Source organism: Urocitellus parryii, chromosome 5 (assembly GCF_045843805.1).
Source record: "Urocitellus parryii isolate mUroPar1 chromosome 5, mUroPar1.hap1, whole genome shotgun sequence".
Classification (NCBI taxonomy): domain Eukaryota; kingdom Metazoa; phylum Chordata; class Mammalia; order Rodentia; family Sciuridae; genus Urocitellus; species Urocitellus parryii.
The window spans coordinates 120098139-120118071 of record NC_135535.1 but is presented as its reverse complement, the minus strand read 5'-3'; the positions used below and the strand labels follow the sequence as shown (position 1 = coordinate 120118071).

The 19933-nt window shown below is 41.4% G+C and overlaps 1 protein-coding gene across 12 annotated transcripts in view; it reads left to right on the top strand.

Moving 5' to 3' along the window:
* Positions 1 to 19933, top strand: part of Mical3 (microtubule associated monooxygenase, calponin and LIM domain containing 3) — a 198040-nt gene that overhangs the window by 130517 nt on the left and 47590 nt on the right. For 11 of the 12 annotated variants that reach the window (XM_077798619.1, XM_077798621.1, XM_077798616.1 and 8 more), the window contains one exon: positions 13683 to 13878. In XM_077798619.1, the coding sequence (XP_077654745.1) occupies positions 13683 to 13878 (196 nt within the window). Of the gene's footprint in view, positions 1 to 13682; positions 13879 to 19933 lie in introns of those variants that run through there. The other variant, XM_026413872.2, reaches the window with a different exon arrangement.

The following is a 19933-nucleotide window of genomic DNA, read 5'->3' as shown; positions in this document are numbered from 1 at the left end:
TTTAACTCCTTTATTCTCCATCATCTCATTTTACTACACTTTTGTGAGAGTGTGTGTGTGGTACTAGGATCAAACCCAGGGCCTGGTGCATGCTAGTCAAGTGCTCTACCCCCAGCCTACTTTATTAAAAGGCTCCACTGGTGGTTGAGCTAACACATCCATTCTCTTACCTTTACCACTTCCACTCTCCGTCCTCATAAGAAATTATGTGTGCACCAACTCTGTGTGGAGTTTGGGCATAGGGAAAGAGAAAGGTGACTTTATATTTCTTTTGTACTGACAGTTGGAATCCAATCACCTATGGCAGAAGAAAAATATGGCAATTCTGATGTGTATGGGGGTGGGGGTTTGAACCTAGGCCTATGCATGCTAAGCACACACTCTAATACTGAACTATATCCTCAGCCCCTAGAAATTCTTCTTCATTCAGTTTTAGTCATTTTAGTCTTTGTTCACACTTAAAATGATTGATTTTTAAGTCTTGGGGCTAGATGTATATTATCATTCCAGATGGAAAGCTTTGGTTTTACCTTTTCGGGTGAAATTTGGTCGGGCACAGAATACTTTGAGGAAGTCTTCAGAGCATGTATAGAAGTCTTGCCTTCACCTTGGAAAGGCGTGCAGTTCAGCCGGGCTTGTTGATACATGACTGTAATCCCAGTGACTCGGGAGGCCAAATCAGGAAGTTGACAAGTTCAAGACCAGCCTCAACAATTTAGCAAGCCCTTGTCTAAAAATCAAAAGGACTAGGATTATAGCTCAGCAGTAAACACCCCTGGGTTCAATCCCTAGTACAAAAAAAAAAAGAAAGAAAGAAAGAAAGAAAAGCATGCCATCACAGCATCACTGGGTAGCCCTCAGAGTTCATAGTTCATTTTTGGAAAATGGAAGAGTTGATAATACTAAAAGGAAGGTGTGTTTTTCCCAAGCATGTTCACAAGTGCAGTTTTCTTCCTGGGTGTAGTAAGAGTACCTGCTATAATGCTGTGGGGCTGTCCTATCTGTTACTAAGCTTCTAGCAATAGTCTTTCAGTCAGTAGAAAAAAAATGAAAGTAGAACAGTTGCCTAACATAATGGCACACACCTGGAATCTCAACTACTTGGGAGGCTGAGGCAGGACAAACAAGTTTAAAGCCAGCCTGGGCAGCCTAGTGAGACCCTGTTTCAAAATAAAATAAAGTGCTAGGATGGAGCTCAGTGTTAGAGCGCTTGCTTAGCATGAGCAAGGCACTGGGATTAATTCCTAGAAGTCAAAAACAAAGAGGGGAGAGAAGAAGAAGAATTGGTCACATTCAAGGAAGGAAGGAAGGAAAAAAATTTATTAGATTCATTGTTTGGTCTTCATTAATTCCTACTTGGGCCTCTGACACACACACAAAAAAAAACCTGGACAGAGTGGTAGAGGCATGTGTAGGTTGCCTTTTGTGACATTGCAAGGTTTGAAGAGTCACCTTTTGTAATTGGGTTGTGTCATAGGTGGTGAGAAGTCTAAATGTGTCACACATCTACTGATATACACGTGCTCAATGAGTGGCACTGGAACTAGTCAAACCCTCAACATCTGAACATCTCTGGGTTCCCTCTCTGGACAACATGCCAAGCTCTTGGCTCAGCCTGGCAGTCCTTGATAATTTGTCCTTCCATTGGTCAGGATATCTCATGTTGACAACAAAGATGAGGATTCACAAGTTCACTGGTCTCTGTTCTTAATGTACCCTAGTCCAATCAAGTTAAAATCAGAGAATTTGATGAGTTGGTTGGCCTGTTTCCTAGAAGATTAGAAATAATTTGATAACACTTTCTAGTCCAGAGTTTCTCAAGCTCAACACTGTTGACATTTTGAGCTGGATAGGTCTTTGTTACAGAGGACTGTCCTGAACATTATGGGATATTGGTAGTATTCCTGGCGTCAGGTCAGTAATATCCTCCTCCCTAAGTAGTAATTAAAATGTCTCCAGAAGTTGCCAAATGATCTCTGAGGGAAAAATCACCCAGTTGAGAACCACCAATCTAAACAAAAGTCAAAAAAAAAAAAAAGACATGACATTGACATGCAGTTCGCTTCAATTATATTATTAGTAGGGAATCAGGAAGAGAGAGAGAATAATAAAAGCTGATTAAAAAATGATGTTGCAGTCTTATTGTGAGCATATACTTTCCACTACACACATGCCTACTCACAGGTAGGTGCCCCTATAAAAATATTGTGTATGCTATAGGACACATATAAACAAAACACTTTAGAAGGCAGGGTTTAAAAATAGGAATAGAATTCCTAGTGTTCTCTTCCTGTACCCCAGTAGATTGTTCCTGCACTTCTAAGATATGCTCAATCCTTCAGTAGTATCCACAGCCTCAAGAGAATTGAGCTGGATCCAAATGGAAGAAGCATAGATCTTGAAAACAAAATATTAATTTGAGCTTCAGTTCTGCTGCCTGTTATCCTTGCCATCTCCAATCATAACCTTTTGAGCCTCAGTTTCCCTACTTATAAAGCTATAAAATGAGGAAGAATTGTCACTCTCCCTCTTTACTTGGTAAGGTTGTTGTAAAGAGCAAGTTTAACTAAAATTTATGCAAATTATTTATTTAGAACATGACAGGAATATCAAATAGATTATTATTGATAAATATTCTGGAAAATGGTGAAATACTTGGATTGAGAGAGTGAATTAGGCTTGTTTCTACTGCTGATGGTCTCCCTCACAGGTCTGTGCATTGTGTGGCGATTAGGCAGTATGGCCCAGGGGGCTTTATTCCTAACCAACAAAGATTTGGGGAGACAGATCAGTTAAGGAAGGTTGGACTCTCTCTAGTTTACAGCAGAGTTGGCCAAGGGGAGTTGATCCATGTTACATGTCAGCTCTTTTGAAGCATTGGTACATCATGCAAGTGCTTGGGAAAGGGTCCTCTCAAGCCCATCAGCCTGTGTTCTTAGTTGTCTTCTTGTTCAGAACCTCTCTGTCTCTAAAGACTAATAGTTCTCTTCCCGGCCAGTCTCTTCTAACAGATAAAAACAGAAGTCTGATAGACATGGGTATCAGATGGTAGTTGTGGGCATTACTGGAGATGATTTTATTTCCTTTCCAAAAATGTATCTAGCCAACCAATGGAATGTTATTTATGAGTTGTTGTTGTTGTTGTTTATCTTTAAAAGGAAAAAGAAAGGCATCAGAGAGCCTTTTATTGGGATATGGATTTGTCCCCATTGATCCCAAGATATTGAAGATCATTTTCATGGATCAAAGACCAGGCCTGCTCTGGGTCTGTTTAACTGGCCAAATGTGGGCTACTGTGGAGCCATGTTTGGACATGATCTGAACTGGTAGTGCCATAAGCCCTTTGCTCTAGGAGATTGGGGGGCCTGGAATTTAAACCTGGTATGTCTAAATGGAGGTGTAGCTCCCCAGTGCTGCAAAAAAATGAAATAAAGTCAGCATCTTGGGAAAAGCACATCAGCTGGGAACTTGCTCTTAAACTTGTTCATAGTCTTCTGCCCTCCCACCTATCTCCTCCTCTTGTCATTATTGGGTCTAGTCTTCCAGTTTTCAAACTACTCTTTGAACTTCTCTTTTTGGTGAAGTGTAATAATTACTTTAGGATCTCAGTTTATTTAAGGACCTTAATGCTGAGGGTCTCCTGAGCTATTGGTGTCTTCATTAGAATTTCTCTTCCCTTGGTACTAAGAGATTATTACTTTCTTAGTAGATTTGCTCTTTCCATGGGCCTGGTATTTCCTATGTGTTTCTGCTGTCATGTACTGCACTGAGCTATCTACTTGAGAGACATGATGGCCTTAAAAATTCTGTGTTAAGATGAGGAAACTGAAGCCAGAATATGTTCACCTAGTTTCTTAAAATTATAATGAAGTAATTCCCTAGCTTAGACATAGGATTAGAAGTCTTATTCTGATCACTTTTTCAAAACATTTTATTGAATACCTATCCTGATATCCTACTAGGAACCAGGAGCACAAAGGTGACTAATTCCCTTTTATAACAGAGCCTCTGGTTTTGAGGTCCCTTCAGACCTCTTGGTTTTAGTGTTCCCTTTTGAGCCACCTCTTTTTTCCTGCCAGTTAGGGTTTTAAAGGCTGAACCTACAACTGCTTATTTTGTACATTGTACATGTTTAACTATATAAAACCTCCTGGTTTGCAAGGCACATCTGTGAGCTAATGAGTTAAAACAGTTCAAACCTCATTGCATCACAGTTACCCTTTTTGAGATCTCACCTCAGCTCCATGAAAGTGGGCAGCCAAGCAGGAAAAGTAAAATCTTAACTACAGTGCAGCATTCCATGGGATTTAAGAAAAAGCAAAACCAAAAACCAGTGCTTTAGAAGTACACATACCCCTTAAAAGAAATTCTTTTAATTCTTGCCTTGACCAGATACAGTAATGTTTTCCAAAAGGACACCTTAAGGAAATACTTTAATAATAACAAAAAAATAATCTAACAATAAAAAAGAAATGAATTTAAACTGGACATGGTGGTGCACACCTGTAATCCCAGCAGCTCAGGAGGCTGAGGCAGGAGAATTGCAAGTTCAAAGCCAGCCTCAGTAAAATTGAGGTGCTAAGCAACTCAGTGACACCCTGTCTCTAAATAAAATACAAAATAGGGCTGGAGATGTGGCTTAGTGGTTGAGAGTCCCTTGGTTTAATTCCCAATTCAAAAAAAAAAAATTGAACTTAAAAACAGAAGTCTCATGAGATCATTCAGGTTGAGAGCCAAGCACTGCAGACTGCTTGGCCCTCCATCTGCAGCCCAGAGTGGGGGAGGAGCTGTGCCTTCAACATTCTTGAGAAGTAGCATTCCAGACTACAATGTCCCCATTCCCATCTGGGTGGTTTTTCCTGGTACAGTACTGATTTACTCCCTAATGGATTTTCTCCTCCATTTAACTCAGAATTTCACAACTTCTCTGGTAATTAAATATTTCCAAAGCAACTTAGCTTCCCTTGAGTCAATGAGACCTACTTTTCTCAGTGATCCCCACATAAAAAATTACTCCAAATGAAAAATGTTTCATGTGTAGGGGGTGAAACAGAGAGCTCCTGAATTTCTTCGTACTGAGAATAAAAACTATACCTTTTCCCAGCCAAGTTCCACTGACCCGTTCTCTGGTTATGCATAGCCTAGCTAAACATACACACCTGACTTTTATTTCTATATATTGTAAGAATTTCTACTTGGATCAGCTGAGAAGCAATCTAGCTGTTTCTCTTCTGTTTGATCCAATTGCATAAAATTCATTTTTTCCTTTTTCCCTCAACTGCCTATTTTCTACACAGGCAGTCAGCCAAATCCAGCCACCCAGGATCCAGACAGGTTCCTTGAGCTGGCTGCCAATAACAAGAGCAGTTAAAAATAACATCTTGGGGGGCTGGGGCTATAGCTCAATGGCAGAGCACTTGCCTAGCACGTGTGAGGTACTAGGTTCAATCCTTAGCATCACATAAAAATAAACAAATAAAATAATGTCCATCTACAACTACAAATAAAATTCTGTCCATCTACAACTACAAAAAATAAATAACATCCTGGGGTAGGGGTGCATTTCAGTGATAGAGTACTGACTAGCATGCCTGAGGGCTTGGGTTCCTTTACCAGCAATAATTTTTTAAAAAGTAATAATTCCATCCTCCCGTGGTTGAGTGGAAGGAATACTAACTTAGGGTTTAATTTTCTTGGCTCTGCCTCATTTGAGCCTTTCAACCTGTTACTTAACATCACTCAGAACCTTCAATATTATGTAGTTGGAATATCTCTAATCCAAAATCCAATATCTAAAATGATCTGATATCTGAAACTTTTTGAGCACCTTTGTGTATAAAATTATAAAAAATATTGCATTAAATTACCTTCAAGTTATGAACAGAAGATATATATAAAGCATAAGTAAACTTTGTTTATACTTGTGTCTGTCTCATCCCCAAGATATGGCATTATATATATGCAAATTTTCCAAAATAAAAAAAAAAATCCTAAATCCAAAATACTCTGGTCCCAAAAATCTGTACAAGGGAATACTCAACCTGTAATAGTAATAATAGTAATTTATAGGAAAGTTGTGACAATTAAGTGTCCATTATAGGTAGCATACCTATCATGGTGTTTGACACAGGTAGTCGCTCAATAAAGGGTGCTTACTTCTTTGCCCCCTTCACAAGAAAAACTTAGTCACATGATCTTGAAAATAGTCTGTGAACAGAGACTCCCTACCAATATGAAGCCACAGAAGTCTGTTGGAGGAAAGATGTGCAAAAACCACCTTGCCATGGCAGTGTCTTGAAAACTTCTGTTCCACATGCAGCTTTAGTACTTGGAAAGTGTTTGGTGCCCTCTTAGAATGAAAAAATGTATATATATATGAGCACAGTCTAGCAGAGTCTTCTTAGGCAAATAGCCTGGGGCAAAAGAGAAATGCCGAATTGGTCATGCCAGCTATCCTATAAGAAGCAAAAAGAAAAAGGTTCCCAGGGCCTTTTCTTTCTTTCTTTTTTGTGGTGGTACTGGAGATTGACCCCAGGATGCTTTTCCACTGCGTACACCCCTAGCCCTTTGTATTTTTTATTTTTTAGACAAGGTCTCACTAAGCTGCAGAGCCTGACCTTGAGGTTTTAATCCTCCTTGTCCAGCCTCCCAAATAAATGGGAGCCTTCTTTAAATTTTTTTAAAAGAAGGAATAGGCATGTGCCACTGCTCCTGTCTTTGCAGGGCCTTTTAACTATTCCCAGCAAATCTTTCTCTGCTGGGTTGGGTTCTAAGCTGGGAGTGATTACCTCTTGCTAAAATCATACTAAAGCCCTCCTCCCACACATACCAGATAATACTGTCCAGCTTGACTCAAAGTGATGAAGTTCCTAAGGCATAATGACCTGTTCCATTATTTTAGGTTTGTATGTCAAGAAGACCCCCAAGTTGAATAGTGTTTACCCTGCACACTTTTCAGACAGCTAAACATAGAAATATGGGAACTTTAGCCCAAAGCACAATAGAGGAGTGAACTGATTTCCAAGTTGATTTTTTTCACTATATTGTGACCAACCCAGCGCAAATCTTACCACATTCCAAAAGGAAACAGAGCCCAGGAGCCAGGTTTGATCCTTAGTAGGAAAATGTCTCTGGACCACATAGTGATCCTGTCCTAGCCTGGCCACACTTCAAATGGTTTCATCCATCAGTCTCAGTATATGAGGAAACATAGGAGAATGTAGAAATGGTATCATTTCCAATTCAGAGAGAAAGCAAAATTAAGGCCTAGACCCCACCCTTGTATCCTTGCGTTGCTTAGTGCTCAGGGTGAAGAAAGCAACCCTAATTGCTCAGGCAATTTTGTGAATGTTTCTGAGGGGAGTGAATCAGGCAATATAAAAGTCTTGTCTGTTATTGTTGAATCAGTGGTAGGATGAGTGGATCCCTGCAGCCATCCTACTGACAGTGGATACAGTGAAAATCAATCTAAGACCTTTCCTAAGGCCTTATCAGATTCAGATTTCATTCAAGCTTTCCCAAGCTAAAAAATTGATCTCGTTGAGATAGAGAGTAAAATAGTCACTAGAAGATAGGAAGGAGAGGGGAGATGAGAGAGAAGTCAGGTAGTAGGTACCACAGTACAATGAGACAGTAAGAATTAGCTTAGGATTCTACAGCACCTTATGGCCACTGTAATCTAAATAATTGGAAGAGTCCAAGGTTCCCAGTACACAGAAATGATGAATGTTTGAAGAGATGGAAATGCTAATGAATAATTTCATTGTTTACATATATTGAATTATCATACTGTAGCCCATAGATATGTACAGCTATTATGTTTTGATTAAAGATTTTTAATTTTTTAATATTTATTTTTTAGTTTTAGGTAGACACAATATCTTTATTTTATTTTTATGTGGTGCTGAGGATTGAACCCAGTGCCTCACGCATGCCAGGCGAGCGCGCTACTACTTGAGCCACAACACCAGCCCCAAGATTTTTAATTTTTTTTTAAAGAAGGAATAGGCCAGAAATGAATTGAGGGTAGAGGAAGATAAAGCCCTAAGTTTCCTATCTCACATGTCATTCCCACAGTTGTCTGAAGCCCCAAAGTATGCTTAGCAGCTGATCCCTCCCTAGCATTTAGGCTAGATGGAGGAGAAAAGCTGCCTGCTGAGGCCCTGGGCAGCTACCAGTGCTCAAGTATCGTGGGTGTCCCTCCATTCTCTCCAGGAATCAGACACAACTAAAGGCTCCTGGCAGCTCTTACGCATCAGCTGAGAGGAGGTTGTCCTGTTAGGAAAAATATTTCTTTCAGAATGATGTATGGAGCTCACAAAGGCAGTAACTATTCCAAAACAGAACCTCAGGTCAGGCCCAGAGCCTTTTTCCTATTTAGGATGAGGCCCAGATCCTAGGAGCTATTTCCTTTTGGTATGTGTGAGGCTGTAATTGGCCTCCCCATGACCTGAGATCTGCCTGCCCTAACTTAGTGACAACCAGCCTTGGAAATTGTTCCAAAACTTTCATCCCACTTTTAGCTGGAAAGTCCCTAAGAAGTTGCTGTTGCACTGAGAGGCACATGAAGTGGACCGGCTGGGTGGGTCTTGGCCAGCCCTCACCTGACCTGGCTGGTTATGCTTTGACTTTCTGCACCAGCTTCTGTCATGTATTTTTTCAGAGATAGGGTCTTTCTGGGTTGCTCAGGCTGCTCCTAAACTCTTGGGCTCAAGTTATCCTTCTGCCTCAGCCTCTTGAGTAGCTGGGTCTACAGGTATGTACCACTGTGCCCCAAATACCAGTGATTTTTTTTAACCTATTTTCTTGCAGTCATTTCTCCTAGGCCCTTCCATTAATTGATGACAGAGGGGGACCTGTGAGGAGTGTTGTGTTTGTCACACTGTTATAGCCACCTCAGGCATCCCCCACTAGCATGTCTTTTGCTCTCTCAGTCTGTCCTCACCACGTGGCTAATGTGGCAACCTCTGGCCCAGGACAGAGAATCAAGAATGCTGATCTCATTTATTTATTTATTTTTTTACATCTCCCATGGTGCTTTGAGGTTATGGCTGGGAATATTAAGCATATTTGGCAGTTGGTGAGTTTTGAGTGCTTGCCAAGTATCCTCTAAGTTCCACCTTCCCCTTGGAAAAACAACCCAGCCCTCAGGGGACACCCTGCCAAAGCATTCCCTTGTTGCTGAAAACCTGGGGTGAGCTTGAGCTCTGCATGGATGTGACCAGGGATGTGCCTGGTAGGACAGGCACAGCACAAGTGGCTCTACTTCCCACCTTAATTTTTACAAAATCTCCAGTGAATCACTTCTTAAAGTTTCTATGGCCCCAAACATCCTTTTACTAGGGCCCTGATGTGTGAATAATCTGAATAGTTCTGAGTGCTTCTGGTTTCTTTTTTGTTGGTTGTAGCTAAGCCCAGAATTAGATCAACATTTCCCTTCTGAGCCTCTGACTCTGGGTTTGGACTGCCAAGTTCTGATGCTTGATGATCCATTTGTCTGCAGAGCTTGTAGACACTCCAAAGAAATAACACCAGGAGAAGGGCAGAATGTCTGTAGTTCCAGGTGCTAGATTCTCTGTGCCAAGATACTTCATGAAGTTCTGCTTTCATCTTATCAAAAATCATAGGGAGGGGCAGATGACAGTGGAGCCTCCCAAAGGGGGACACAGACTAGGACTATTTATGGAAACGGACCTTCTTTTTCTTTCTGTGTCATAGTGAAGGGAGACCATGGTAGTCTCCAAATTATTGCTTTCCTCCTCAGATTTGACTTTGGGTTCCTTTACCATGAGCTGTGTGACCTGTCTCTAAATTTCATTTATCAACTTTGCAAAATCATAATGCCTACTTTTCACAGATTTTTTTAAAATCTGGCTAACAACATTTTCCTCTAGAACACCTTCCTTCAAAACCCAGGAAGTGCTAAATTGCCCTTCTGTGTACTCCCATAGTATACCACGTACATGCATCAGTCATAACACTTGATACTTTATGCTGAAATGCTGCCTACAGGACTCTCCTAGGAATAACCTATGGCTCGTTAGGAACAGTGTTTTCATCTGCTGTGTTTCCCAAGGTCCTAGTAGAATTTCTGGCAAATAGTATGCATCACCCACTGAAAATAGACTTCCCTTCTTGAATATCTTTCTTGATAAGTGTTACTTGTTTGTTTTTCCTGAAGTGATGGTTCTCATTCTGGTTTTCTTTTTCCATTTAAAAAAAAATAAAAAATACTGATGACTGGAGATATAGCTCAGTTGCCCTGGGTTCAATCCCCAACACCACCAGAAAAAAAAAAACACTGGATTTTATTCCATATTTGTGGTGTTCTGGGAAAGCTTAAACTTGGGTGCTTATTTCACATTTATTTCCTTTTCTATTTAAGAGCAGTTTTCAAAAATATATGATTTAGGGGCTCGGGATGTGGCTCAAGCAGCATACTTGCCTGGCATGCGCGCAGCGCAGGGTTCAATCCTCAGCACCACATACAAACAAAGATGTTGTGTCTGCCGAAAACTAAACAATAAATATTTATATATATATATATAAATTTTATATATATAATATATATTTATATTTATTATATTTATTATGTGTATTTATTATATATTATATATTTATTATATTTATTTAATATATATAATTGAGGGGCTAAGGTTGTAGCTCAATGGGAGAGTGCTTGCCTTGCATGTGTGAGGTACTGGGTTCAATTCTCAGCATCACATATAAATAAATAAAAATAAAGGTCCATCAACAACTAGAAAAAAATATTTTTTTAAGTATGATTGGAAGGAGAGAATCAAATGGTAGTACAGTCAGGGAATTCTCAGCTTTCTTATCTTTATTATGTAGCGACTGTGGTTTTTGATGAGAAAAAAGACTGATGTGGGAATGATGAACCTACGCAGTTAGAGTCTGGTCCCTCCCAAGGCCTGGGCAAGCAGGTTTAGAGCATGTTGAGGCACATCCATTTATTTGCCTCCTGCCTCTATTTTGCCATTACCTGCAGCCCACATACTTCCTAATTTTCTAGATGCCCTCCTTCAGCATTATAGCTTATGCTTTGGGGACCTGAGCTCAGTGTTGAAAAACAGATGAGAGATTTTAAAATAATATTCCCAAAGACATGAGAACCAGGACAAGTAGGCATGTGTACAGGACACAGGTGAACCCAGGGATTGTGTTCAGACCTCACTAATACACAGTTACCTAAATTTTGCTTCTCAGTGAAGATTTCTAGTAAACTTGAAAGAAGCTGTTTGGTGAAAGATGTGCTAAGACTTTATCCTGTGCCTCTCTAGATTGGTGAAAATATGCTTTCTAATGCATTTGCAAAAGGAGTCTAAAACACTGTACACAAAACAAGTGTCCAGAACATTTTTTGTACAACCTGTCATAACACAAAAATTACTAACCCAATATTCCCACTATTTTCCTTTAGTCAGACTTCATATGACAAATCACCTGTAACTCAAAACAGAGTTGGTTGGACACTGTATGCCAAAACCCAGCATTATTTCTTTTTTTGTCGTGCTGGGGATTGAACTCAGGGCTTTGTGCATGCGAGGCAAGCATTCTAACAGCTGAGCTATATCCCCAACCTTACAGCATTATCTCTTAGTACTTAGAATGTCACAGAAATTAGGGACCTGCCCTGGCCAGACCACAAGGCTATTCAGGACCCACTCACCCCTATATTCCTGCATCTTCTCCTCCACATCATGTCTACCCCTCCTTAAAGGTCTAGTAAATCCTAAATGCAAGTGCATATTACTATGCCATATCTGGTGATACCTTCTCCCATCTTTTCTTTGTCATGTGACTCTCTATAGTCCAGAACAGATGGATTCCACATACCTGTGTAAAAATGCACACAAATTGGTGGTAAAAATGTTACCAGACATCAGATGTATTGCTTACCTCAGATTTGCTGAATATTGCCTGTATGCTAGGCTTAAATAGTAGAGGAAGGTAACTGATATGCCTGTGGCACAGAATCACAAATATACATCCCAAACATGTATATATGGTTGTAAGTTCATTCACTATTCATTATAACCCTGGAAGGTGGGCATTCCCCTCATTTGTAAAACAGGACATTAGCTCTGATAGTTAAATAATTTTTCTAAGATCTGTCAGTCGCTGATGGAAACAGGTCTAACCTGGATTTGTACCTACATATGTACCTGTGTGCTATATCACTTTGCAATGAACACACCTCAGAATAAATGGTGAGCTTTCTCTGACCAAAACTGGGACAATAAGGAATATGAAAAAGGAGTAATAAGCCAGGCATAGTGGTGCACGCCTATAATCCCAGCAGCTCAGGAGGCTAAGGTAGGAAGATCACAAGTTCAAAGCCAGCCTCAGCAATTTAGCAAAGCCCTAAGCAACTTAAGTAAGGCACTGTTTCAAAATAAAAAAGGCTTAAGCCAGGTACAGTGGTGCATACCTATAACCCAGCAGCTCAGGAGGCTGAGGCAGGAGGATTGAAAGTTCAAAGCCAGCCCCATCAACTGCATAAGGCCCTAAGCAACTTAGCGAAACCCTGTCTCAAAAAAAGGCTGGGGTGGCTCAGTAGTTAAGGATCCCTGGGTTCAATCCCTGCCCCCCTCCCAAAGGAATAATGATTGCAATAAGGGAACATGTTCTAGATTAAGGGAGACTAAAGAGACGTAGAAGTCAATTCAATATTTTAGTTCAAAAAAATCCATGAGTCCATAGTGGTATTCAAACATATACTAAAGAATGACAGTGGAGGAGCTGGGGTTATAGCTCAGCAGTAGAGTGCTTGTCTCGCACATGTGAGGCACTGGGTTCAATCCTCAGCACCACATAAATAAAGTAAATAAATAAAGTAAAGTTATTGTATCCATCTTAAAAAAAAAAAGAATGACAGAATTATGAAAATAACCTTTTTTTGACCCCAGTACACTGACTCAGGAAAAGATCAACAGACTTTCAGATCACTAGATGGAAGAATGCTAGGGCAGGTACTCCTATGTTTCTGAATATCACCCCATACGTGAGTGATATTTAGAGAGGAAACTGTGCCTTTGTGTTGGAGAGATGATGAATACCACTTTACCCATATGGTAAAGCTGAATAACCACAGCAGAGGGGCACAACATCATCCATGTGGTATTCTTACTCTCTACATTGTTTACCATGAATGGCCATGGGAGACAGACAAATTCACAGCATGAGAAGGTCTGCGAAACAGCTAGCCCGGGTGCCTTGAAGTCAGATAAACAGTGCACGAACCTTGACTAGATCCCAGATCATCCCTGTGGGGGCCTGAAGCTGTTAGAGGAAAGCTGCTTTAGAGCCATATAGCTCCTGGCAGTGAGAACAGCTACCCAGAGGTCTAGCCCCACATCCCCTTTAGCCCACCCAGTCACTGTCACCAGTTACCTGGTCTCTTTTTTCAATCTGGCCAGAGGTTTGGGGTGATACAGAGCAGATGTGGATATACAGTCTGCTTCTTCCATTTAGGGCAGTTCTTCCACTTTTATGTCAGCATCCTTACCAGCCTTGGCTTTCAACCCACCCTATGTTCTGACATCATATGAGGGCTGTCCATCCCTTCATGGAAATGCGTGGTGGCTGCCTTGGATACCTAGATGTTGAGTTCAGTTCCCAAATTGTGTCATCAAGACTTTGCCTCTTTGCTTGCCTTGCAGGTTCCAGTGTAAATGGCCTGGAGGAACCTAGCATTGCCAAGAGGCTGAGGGGCACTCCTGAGAGAATCGAACTGGAGAACTACCACCGGTCTGTGAAACGGGCAGAGGAGCTGGAGGAGGTACCTGAGGAAACGCAAGCTGAGCACAACCTGAGCAGCGTACTAGACAAGGGCACCGAAGAGGACGTGGCCAGCAGGTCAGCCTGCGCCTGTGGCTTGCCCAGCTACCCCAGGGCAGTGGTCTCACCACAACCTCCAAAGGAATATTCCACTTTGCTGGGGAGGGCAGCATAGGTCTAAATCAGACTCTCTGGGTTGGAATATTGAATCTTCTTCTTTCCAGCTGTGGAAAGCAATAGCAATAGCCCCTATATGCTTCAGTTTCTTCATCTGTAAAATGAAGATAATATTAGTGCCTTCCTCACAGAATTGGTAGAAGGATTAAAGGAGAAGATTGGTATAAAGTGTTTAAAACAATACTTGGCACATGTAAGTGCTTGTGGGTTATTTTGCATGATACTGATCATGTGCATTTGATCTCCCTCATGGGACCTATGAGATAGACAAAAGCATGTTTTGTCACCTTATAGGTAAGACTAAAGCTGAGATCCCAAATTAGGTTTTCTGGGTTCAGGCCCAGGACTCTTTTTGTTTTCCCTGCTTCCCTGTGTTCTATTTAGGTTCTTATTTATAAGTCAACATCAGCAGTTACTATTATTATTAATATAGTACCTTATAGGCCTTTGCACGGTATAGGTGTCTATAACTAGGTAGGGCAGGGCCCATAAGGATCACATTCATAAGATTTACTTCATATTCCATGTCTTTAGCACTTTGTTAATCATTGAAAAGGTAACAGACAAGGGATAAGTCATATTTTGTTGTCCTCAAATGGTTGTTTAAAGGTAGGAAGTTTCATGGAAGTAGCACTAGGGTTGAATTGGACCTGAATTCACTGCATAGCCTTAAGGAAGCCACCTCACTTTTCTAGTGTTCTTTTGTCTTCTGTGGGTAAAGAGAAGGGCAGAAACCTTGCATGCCAGAGACCACATGGAAGCGTCTTATGCTTAGCCCATCCCTGTGTTTAATTCTGTTTGATCCCTTTGGGTGCAACACACATTCCAACCACCAGAGAAGTCCCTGCATCTGTTGCCTCTTTCAGGTGTCACTGGAGAAGGATGGGTACTGAAAGAGAACAGAAGATAAAAAAGAAGGGGCAAAATTATCATAGGCCAGACTATCCTGCGGGGCTTCTGGATCAGAGCCCTAGTTGCAGCCCCGGATGGGTGGAGGCTTCTGGTTGACCTTTGAAAATAATTGAATCAGATACTGGGCATTTTTTATCTAGCTTTGATGAAGGGATGTGTGGGGTTAAAGAAAGCAGTGCATTTTTTTTTTTTTAAGGCCTCCGAATATTTCTCAGAAAGTGTTCATTGGGCAGAGCTGTGTTCAGCTATATCTCACCCCCTGCCCCAGGCATACTACAGACAAACTAGGTGAACCACTACTTGGGCTGACTCTGCAAACAGCCTTTTTGTGCATTTCAGGGGCAGCCTTTCTCTTGGTACCCACAGTTCTGAAGCTGTCACTAATTGCACATCATTGTCACATAGCTCTGCCTCTTATCCAGAGACATACCCTACCCTCCAATGCTCACAGAAGGGAGATCCACACATTGCCTGTGTTGCCAACATCACAGTGAGAAGGGGAGATCCCATACATCCAAGTACATTGATGAACCCTTAAGCAGACCTTGGGTCAGACATAAAATCAGCCAGCATCTCTACAGTGCAACAAATGCCCCCATTAGTTTAAACTCAAATTGCAAAAATAAAAAGCAAAGGCTGGGGAAGTGGAGAAGTGATTCAGCAGTAGAGTACTTGCCTAGCATCTGCAAGGCCTTTTAGAAAAAGGAAAAAAAAATTAAAATAGTAATAAATCAGCTTCAGATGCCACACATAATGAAGAAAGTTGTCTCAGTGAGAGGTCCAGAGAAAGTAACTATAGATTTTGTCTTCTCTAGGGAAAAGCAGTAATATGCAGGAAATGGGCCATGTGTTGTTTCCATCTTCTTTTACAACACCAAACACAGAGTGAGGTGAGCTTTCAGCTCATAGCCCTTCTTGATGACATGTTAGATTCGATGATGAGAAATGACTTAGTTTTAAGGTATTATCCAGTCCAACCCAGGAACACACTTTTCACAGGTTCAGAGAACTCAACTCAGGCATCTGCTGTGGGAGACAGCATGGTTTGATATTTCAGAACATGGTTGAAAGCATCAGAGATAAACAGATCTAGACTTGAAGCCTGGCTCTACCAATTACTGGTTGTGGGCAAGTTATTTAGCCTTTCTGTGCCTCATCTTTCTCATCAGCAAAGGACATTGCCTCATAGGTTTATTTTGAAGATTAAATCAAATAAAGCCAACAGAATGCCTGGCACCCATTGGCTGCTACATCCAATGTCAGCATTTACTTTACTGTCTATTTTTTACCTTGTAGGTCCATTCACAATGCAGGTGTCCCTCTCTAGTTGGGGCAGGGCCAGGGACTCTTGAACTGGTTTTCTTAAAAAGAAGAATTAAATGCCAGAAATTGGGTTTGGCTCACTCACCCTGCCCTAGGGCATTGTTGACTTTCCATACATCATAACCACCCAGGGCGTTTGCTAAAGCACAGGTTGCTGGACTGAGTGCTGATTCCATGGATCTAGGGTAAAATCAAAGAATTTTCATTTTAAAATAGTTACCAAAGGGTGCTGTCATCAGGTAACCACCCTGTGAATTGCTGCTCTGAGATTTCCAAATTGCCATTATGATAAACATCTGGGGCATTTGATAAAAAAGTAATGTCAAGGCCCTCTCGTTCTAGTGTAGGTTGTGAATGTCTGGTTTTAACAGGCATCCTAGGTGAGACTTTTTTTTTTTTTTTTAAGGTGAGTCTTAAAATCAGACTTATGGTTTAGTTCATACAAGTGGTAAACGTCCTAAACCTTATCACAGATTCTGAACCCAGGTCTAAGTAGCTAACTCCTTGCAGGCAAGGTGGGAGCCTAACTTCTGGAGAACAGTCTAGAAATGGCATATGTATTTTTCTATATAGCAAGACCAGGTGACAAAAGAGGAAGGAGATCCAGCTCTATAATTTTCATTACCCTGACTCAAAGAATTTGCCACAGACAAGGAAGACAGCTGATGGAGTACCCATCTGCTGGCAACTTTAGTGTGTTCAGATCTGTGGTTCTAAAGTACTAATCAGTTAGTACTAGAGCAGACAGATGTGCTCTGGGATGGGACAGCCAAGGTCACAAAAGACTTCTCCAAAGTCATCAGCAGTCCAGTCCAAATGGGCCAGCCCTCCATCAGAAGGTTGACAGGTTGACCATGAATACATGGGAATTCTTGCCACACACACACACACACCTCTCTCTCTCTCTCTCTCTCTCTCTCTCTCTATATATATATATATATATATATATATATATATATATACACACACACACACACACACACACATACATATTCTTTTCCAGCACAGATAGTAACATGAGCTACTGCTGAGCAGGATGCTAGGTCGAGCACACATTAGATTTCCACCATGTGAAGATCACTGGGCAATGTACATCTTCTCTAGACATCTGCTTCTGATGCTTTACTGTGTTAACACAGTTGTCAGGGTGAGTGGGAGCTAGGAGTGTGATTGAGCCAGAGAGCGTATTGCAGTCTCTCATTAGGAGAAGCTCAACTTAAAGAGTAAAAATTGTGATACCTGTTTCTGAAAACCACCCTGTAGCTTCAGGTGATGCCCCATGCAGAATTCTGCCTCATGCACAATGGAGCCTCCCTTAGTTCCCATCCTTGCCTTTTCAAGGAAAATGCAGGCCACCAGAGAACAGGATCATGATCCATTTCCTGGGGTTGCCACCCTGACAGCTGCTAATACCAAAGCATTCTTGGGTTCTTGAAGAACCACCAAAGAGTGCACAACGTGGTGTGTGGAGGCTGCTGGGAATCCTGAATCCTCTTCACACCAAACTCCTTAGGCTGCAGTTTCCCATTTTTAAAAAATGGGGAAAATGGGCTAGGGCTGGGGTTCTGCAATAGCCTACTTGCCTGGCATGTGTGAGGCACTGGGTTTGATTCTCAGGTGATGCCCCATGCAGAATTCACATATAAATAAATAAAGTCTATCAAATATATATATGGAAAATATAACCATATGTGATGGTGCATGCCTGTCATTCCAGTGACTTGGGAGGCTGAGGAAGGATCTTATTAAGTTCAAGGCCAGCCTGGGCAGCTTAGCAAGACTCTGTCTCAAAATAGAAAATAAAAAAGAATGGCAATGTAGCTCAGTGATAGAGCACCCCTGGGTTCAATCCTTAGTACCAAAAAGAAAAACTGGGAAAAAATACAAGATGTGTATCCCTCATCTGAAACACTGGATTTCAGATTTCCAGGTTTTTCTATTTTGGAGTATTGGCATAGACTTTACCAGTTGTGCATCTCTAATCTAAAACTCTAAAAGCCAAAACTTTTTAAACATCATGAAAAGTGCTCAAGTTTTAGCTTTTGAATTTTTGAGTTAGGGGACATTCAACCTTTCTAATAGTAGCTGTGCCCTAGAGTAGCTGAATAGCTAAGTGAGCAAATACAAAGGAAGTGCCTTTTTAAAAAAAACAGAAAGAAAATTTACAATGATAAAAAAAAAAAAAAGACCATCTTGGGACTGGGGTTGTGGCTCAGCACTAGAGCACTTGCCTAGTGTGTGTAGCAAAAAAACAAAATAAAAAATTTAGCAAAGAAATGCCACATGCTGCATGGCTATCCTCGGGGCTCAGTCGACCTTCAGTATTACTGTCCTTCACCATTATCATTGTCCTTGGATCTTCCTTCCTGACCACAGCAAAACCTTTGCTTAGCTCATTTAAGTTGAGCAGACCTTGTCTTTTACAATCTAGTCCATGTGTTCATCAGTTTTGTTTCCTCCAGCCAGTCCCCTCAATTTCTCAAAGAGAAACTACCCAAGGGAAAACTTAGAGAAGGTACTTGAAGATGCTTAATTGGATATACATTATCTCAGGGAGAATTTTTTCTGAATATTCTTTTAACTGAAAGGGTCAGCTCCTTTTGACCAGGCTTTGCCAAGGGGGATCCCAAGATATCTGATAGTTCTGAAATTAGGGAAAACCTGCCTTGACCTTCCTGCTTGTGGTCCCTGGGCATTCCGCCCATCTTGACTCTGCTAAGCCCTGTGATAAGTACTCCAGCAAACAAAGCAGCCCTGTCCCTGCTCTGAGAGAGAGGGCGGTTCTGGTGGAGAGACAGACCCTAAGCAACCCACAGGACACCATATTGTTACAGGACAAAAAAATGGATACCTGCTGTGAAGGAAAGGTTATCCTTTTTTTTTTTTTTTTTTTTTTTTTGGAACTAGGGGTCAAATCCAGGGCTTTGCGCAAATGCAAGGCAGACACTTTGCCACTGAGCTTCATCCCAGCCTGGGAAAGCTTATCTTGATAACTAGATTTTCCAAGCCACATTTCTCCCAGGAAGCTGTATCCTTAGAATAGCTTTTTTTTTAAAATCCTTTTTTCCCAGAAGGAGGGAGATGTTAGTTGTATGTATTGCTTCCCCCCTATAAGAATCCTTTCCACTGCAAAATTTTCCAGGCTATAGTCCAAGGGGTGTATTTCTCCTTCCTTTCCTCCAGTTTCAACAACCCAGGTCCAGAGAGATTCAGGAGTTAGGGTCAGCCAGAGAATGTAAAATGAGCCTTGAGATGCTGTAGTTACACTGCGAATCTTTCATGAGGTCAGGGGCCTGACCAGCCCCAGAGACTACCTTGAGTAGTAGTCTATGAAAATGATGGCATGGAAGGGAGCAGTTGGCAGCACCTTTCAGATTTCCTCTGTCCTTTACATGGAGAGGGAGTCTGGTTAGCCTCCCTGGGATGTCCAGGGACAAGTAGCATTCTACCTCTTGGAAGTGGGCTAAGCATGTAACTTATGAAGAAAGGCAAGGATTGAATTTTTTGCTTTCTTTCCTACTCCATGCCTCACTTACTACACTCCCACGATCATTGAGCTGTCGTAAAACCAGCCAGAGTGGCACTAATAGCTATAAGTGGGGCCTCATTGTCATCATCACAAGGGATTTATTCAATGCCTGCATTGTGCACAGTGCAGCCATCCTCATGACACTGCTTGGGGCGAGGACAAGGCTGTACTAAGGCCCCCTCTCCCAGGAAG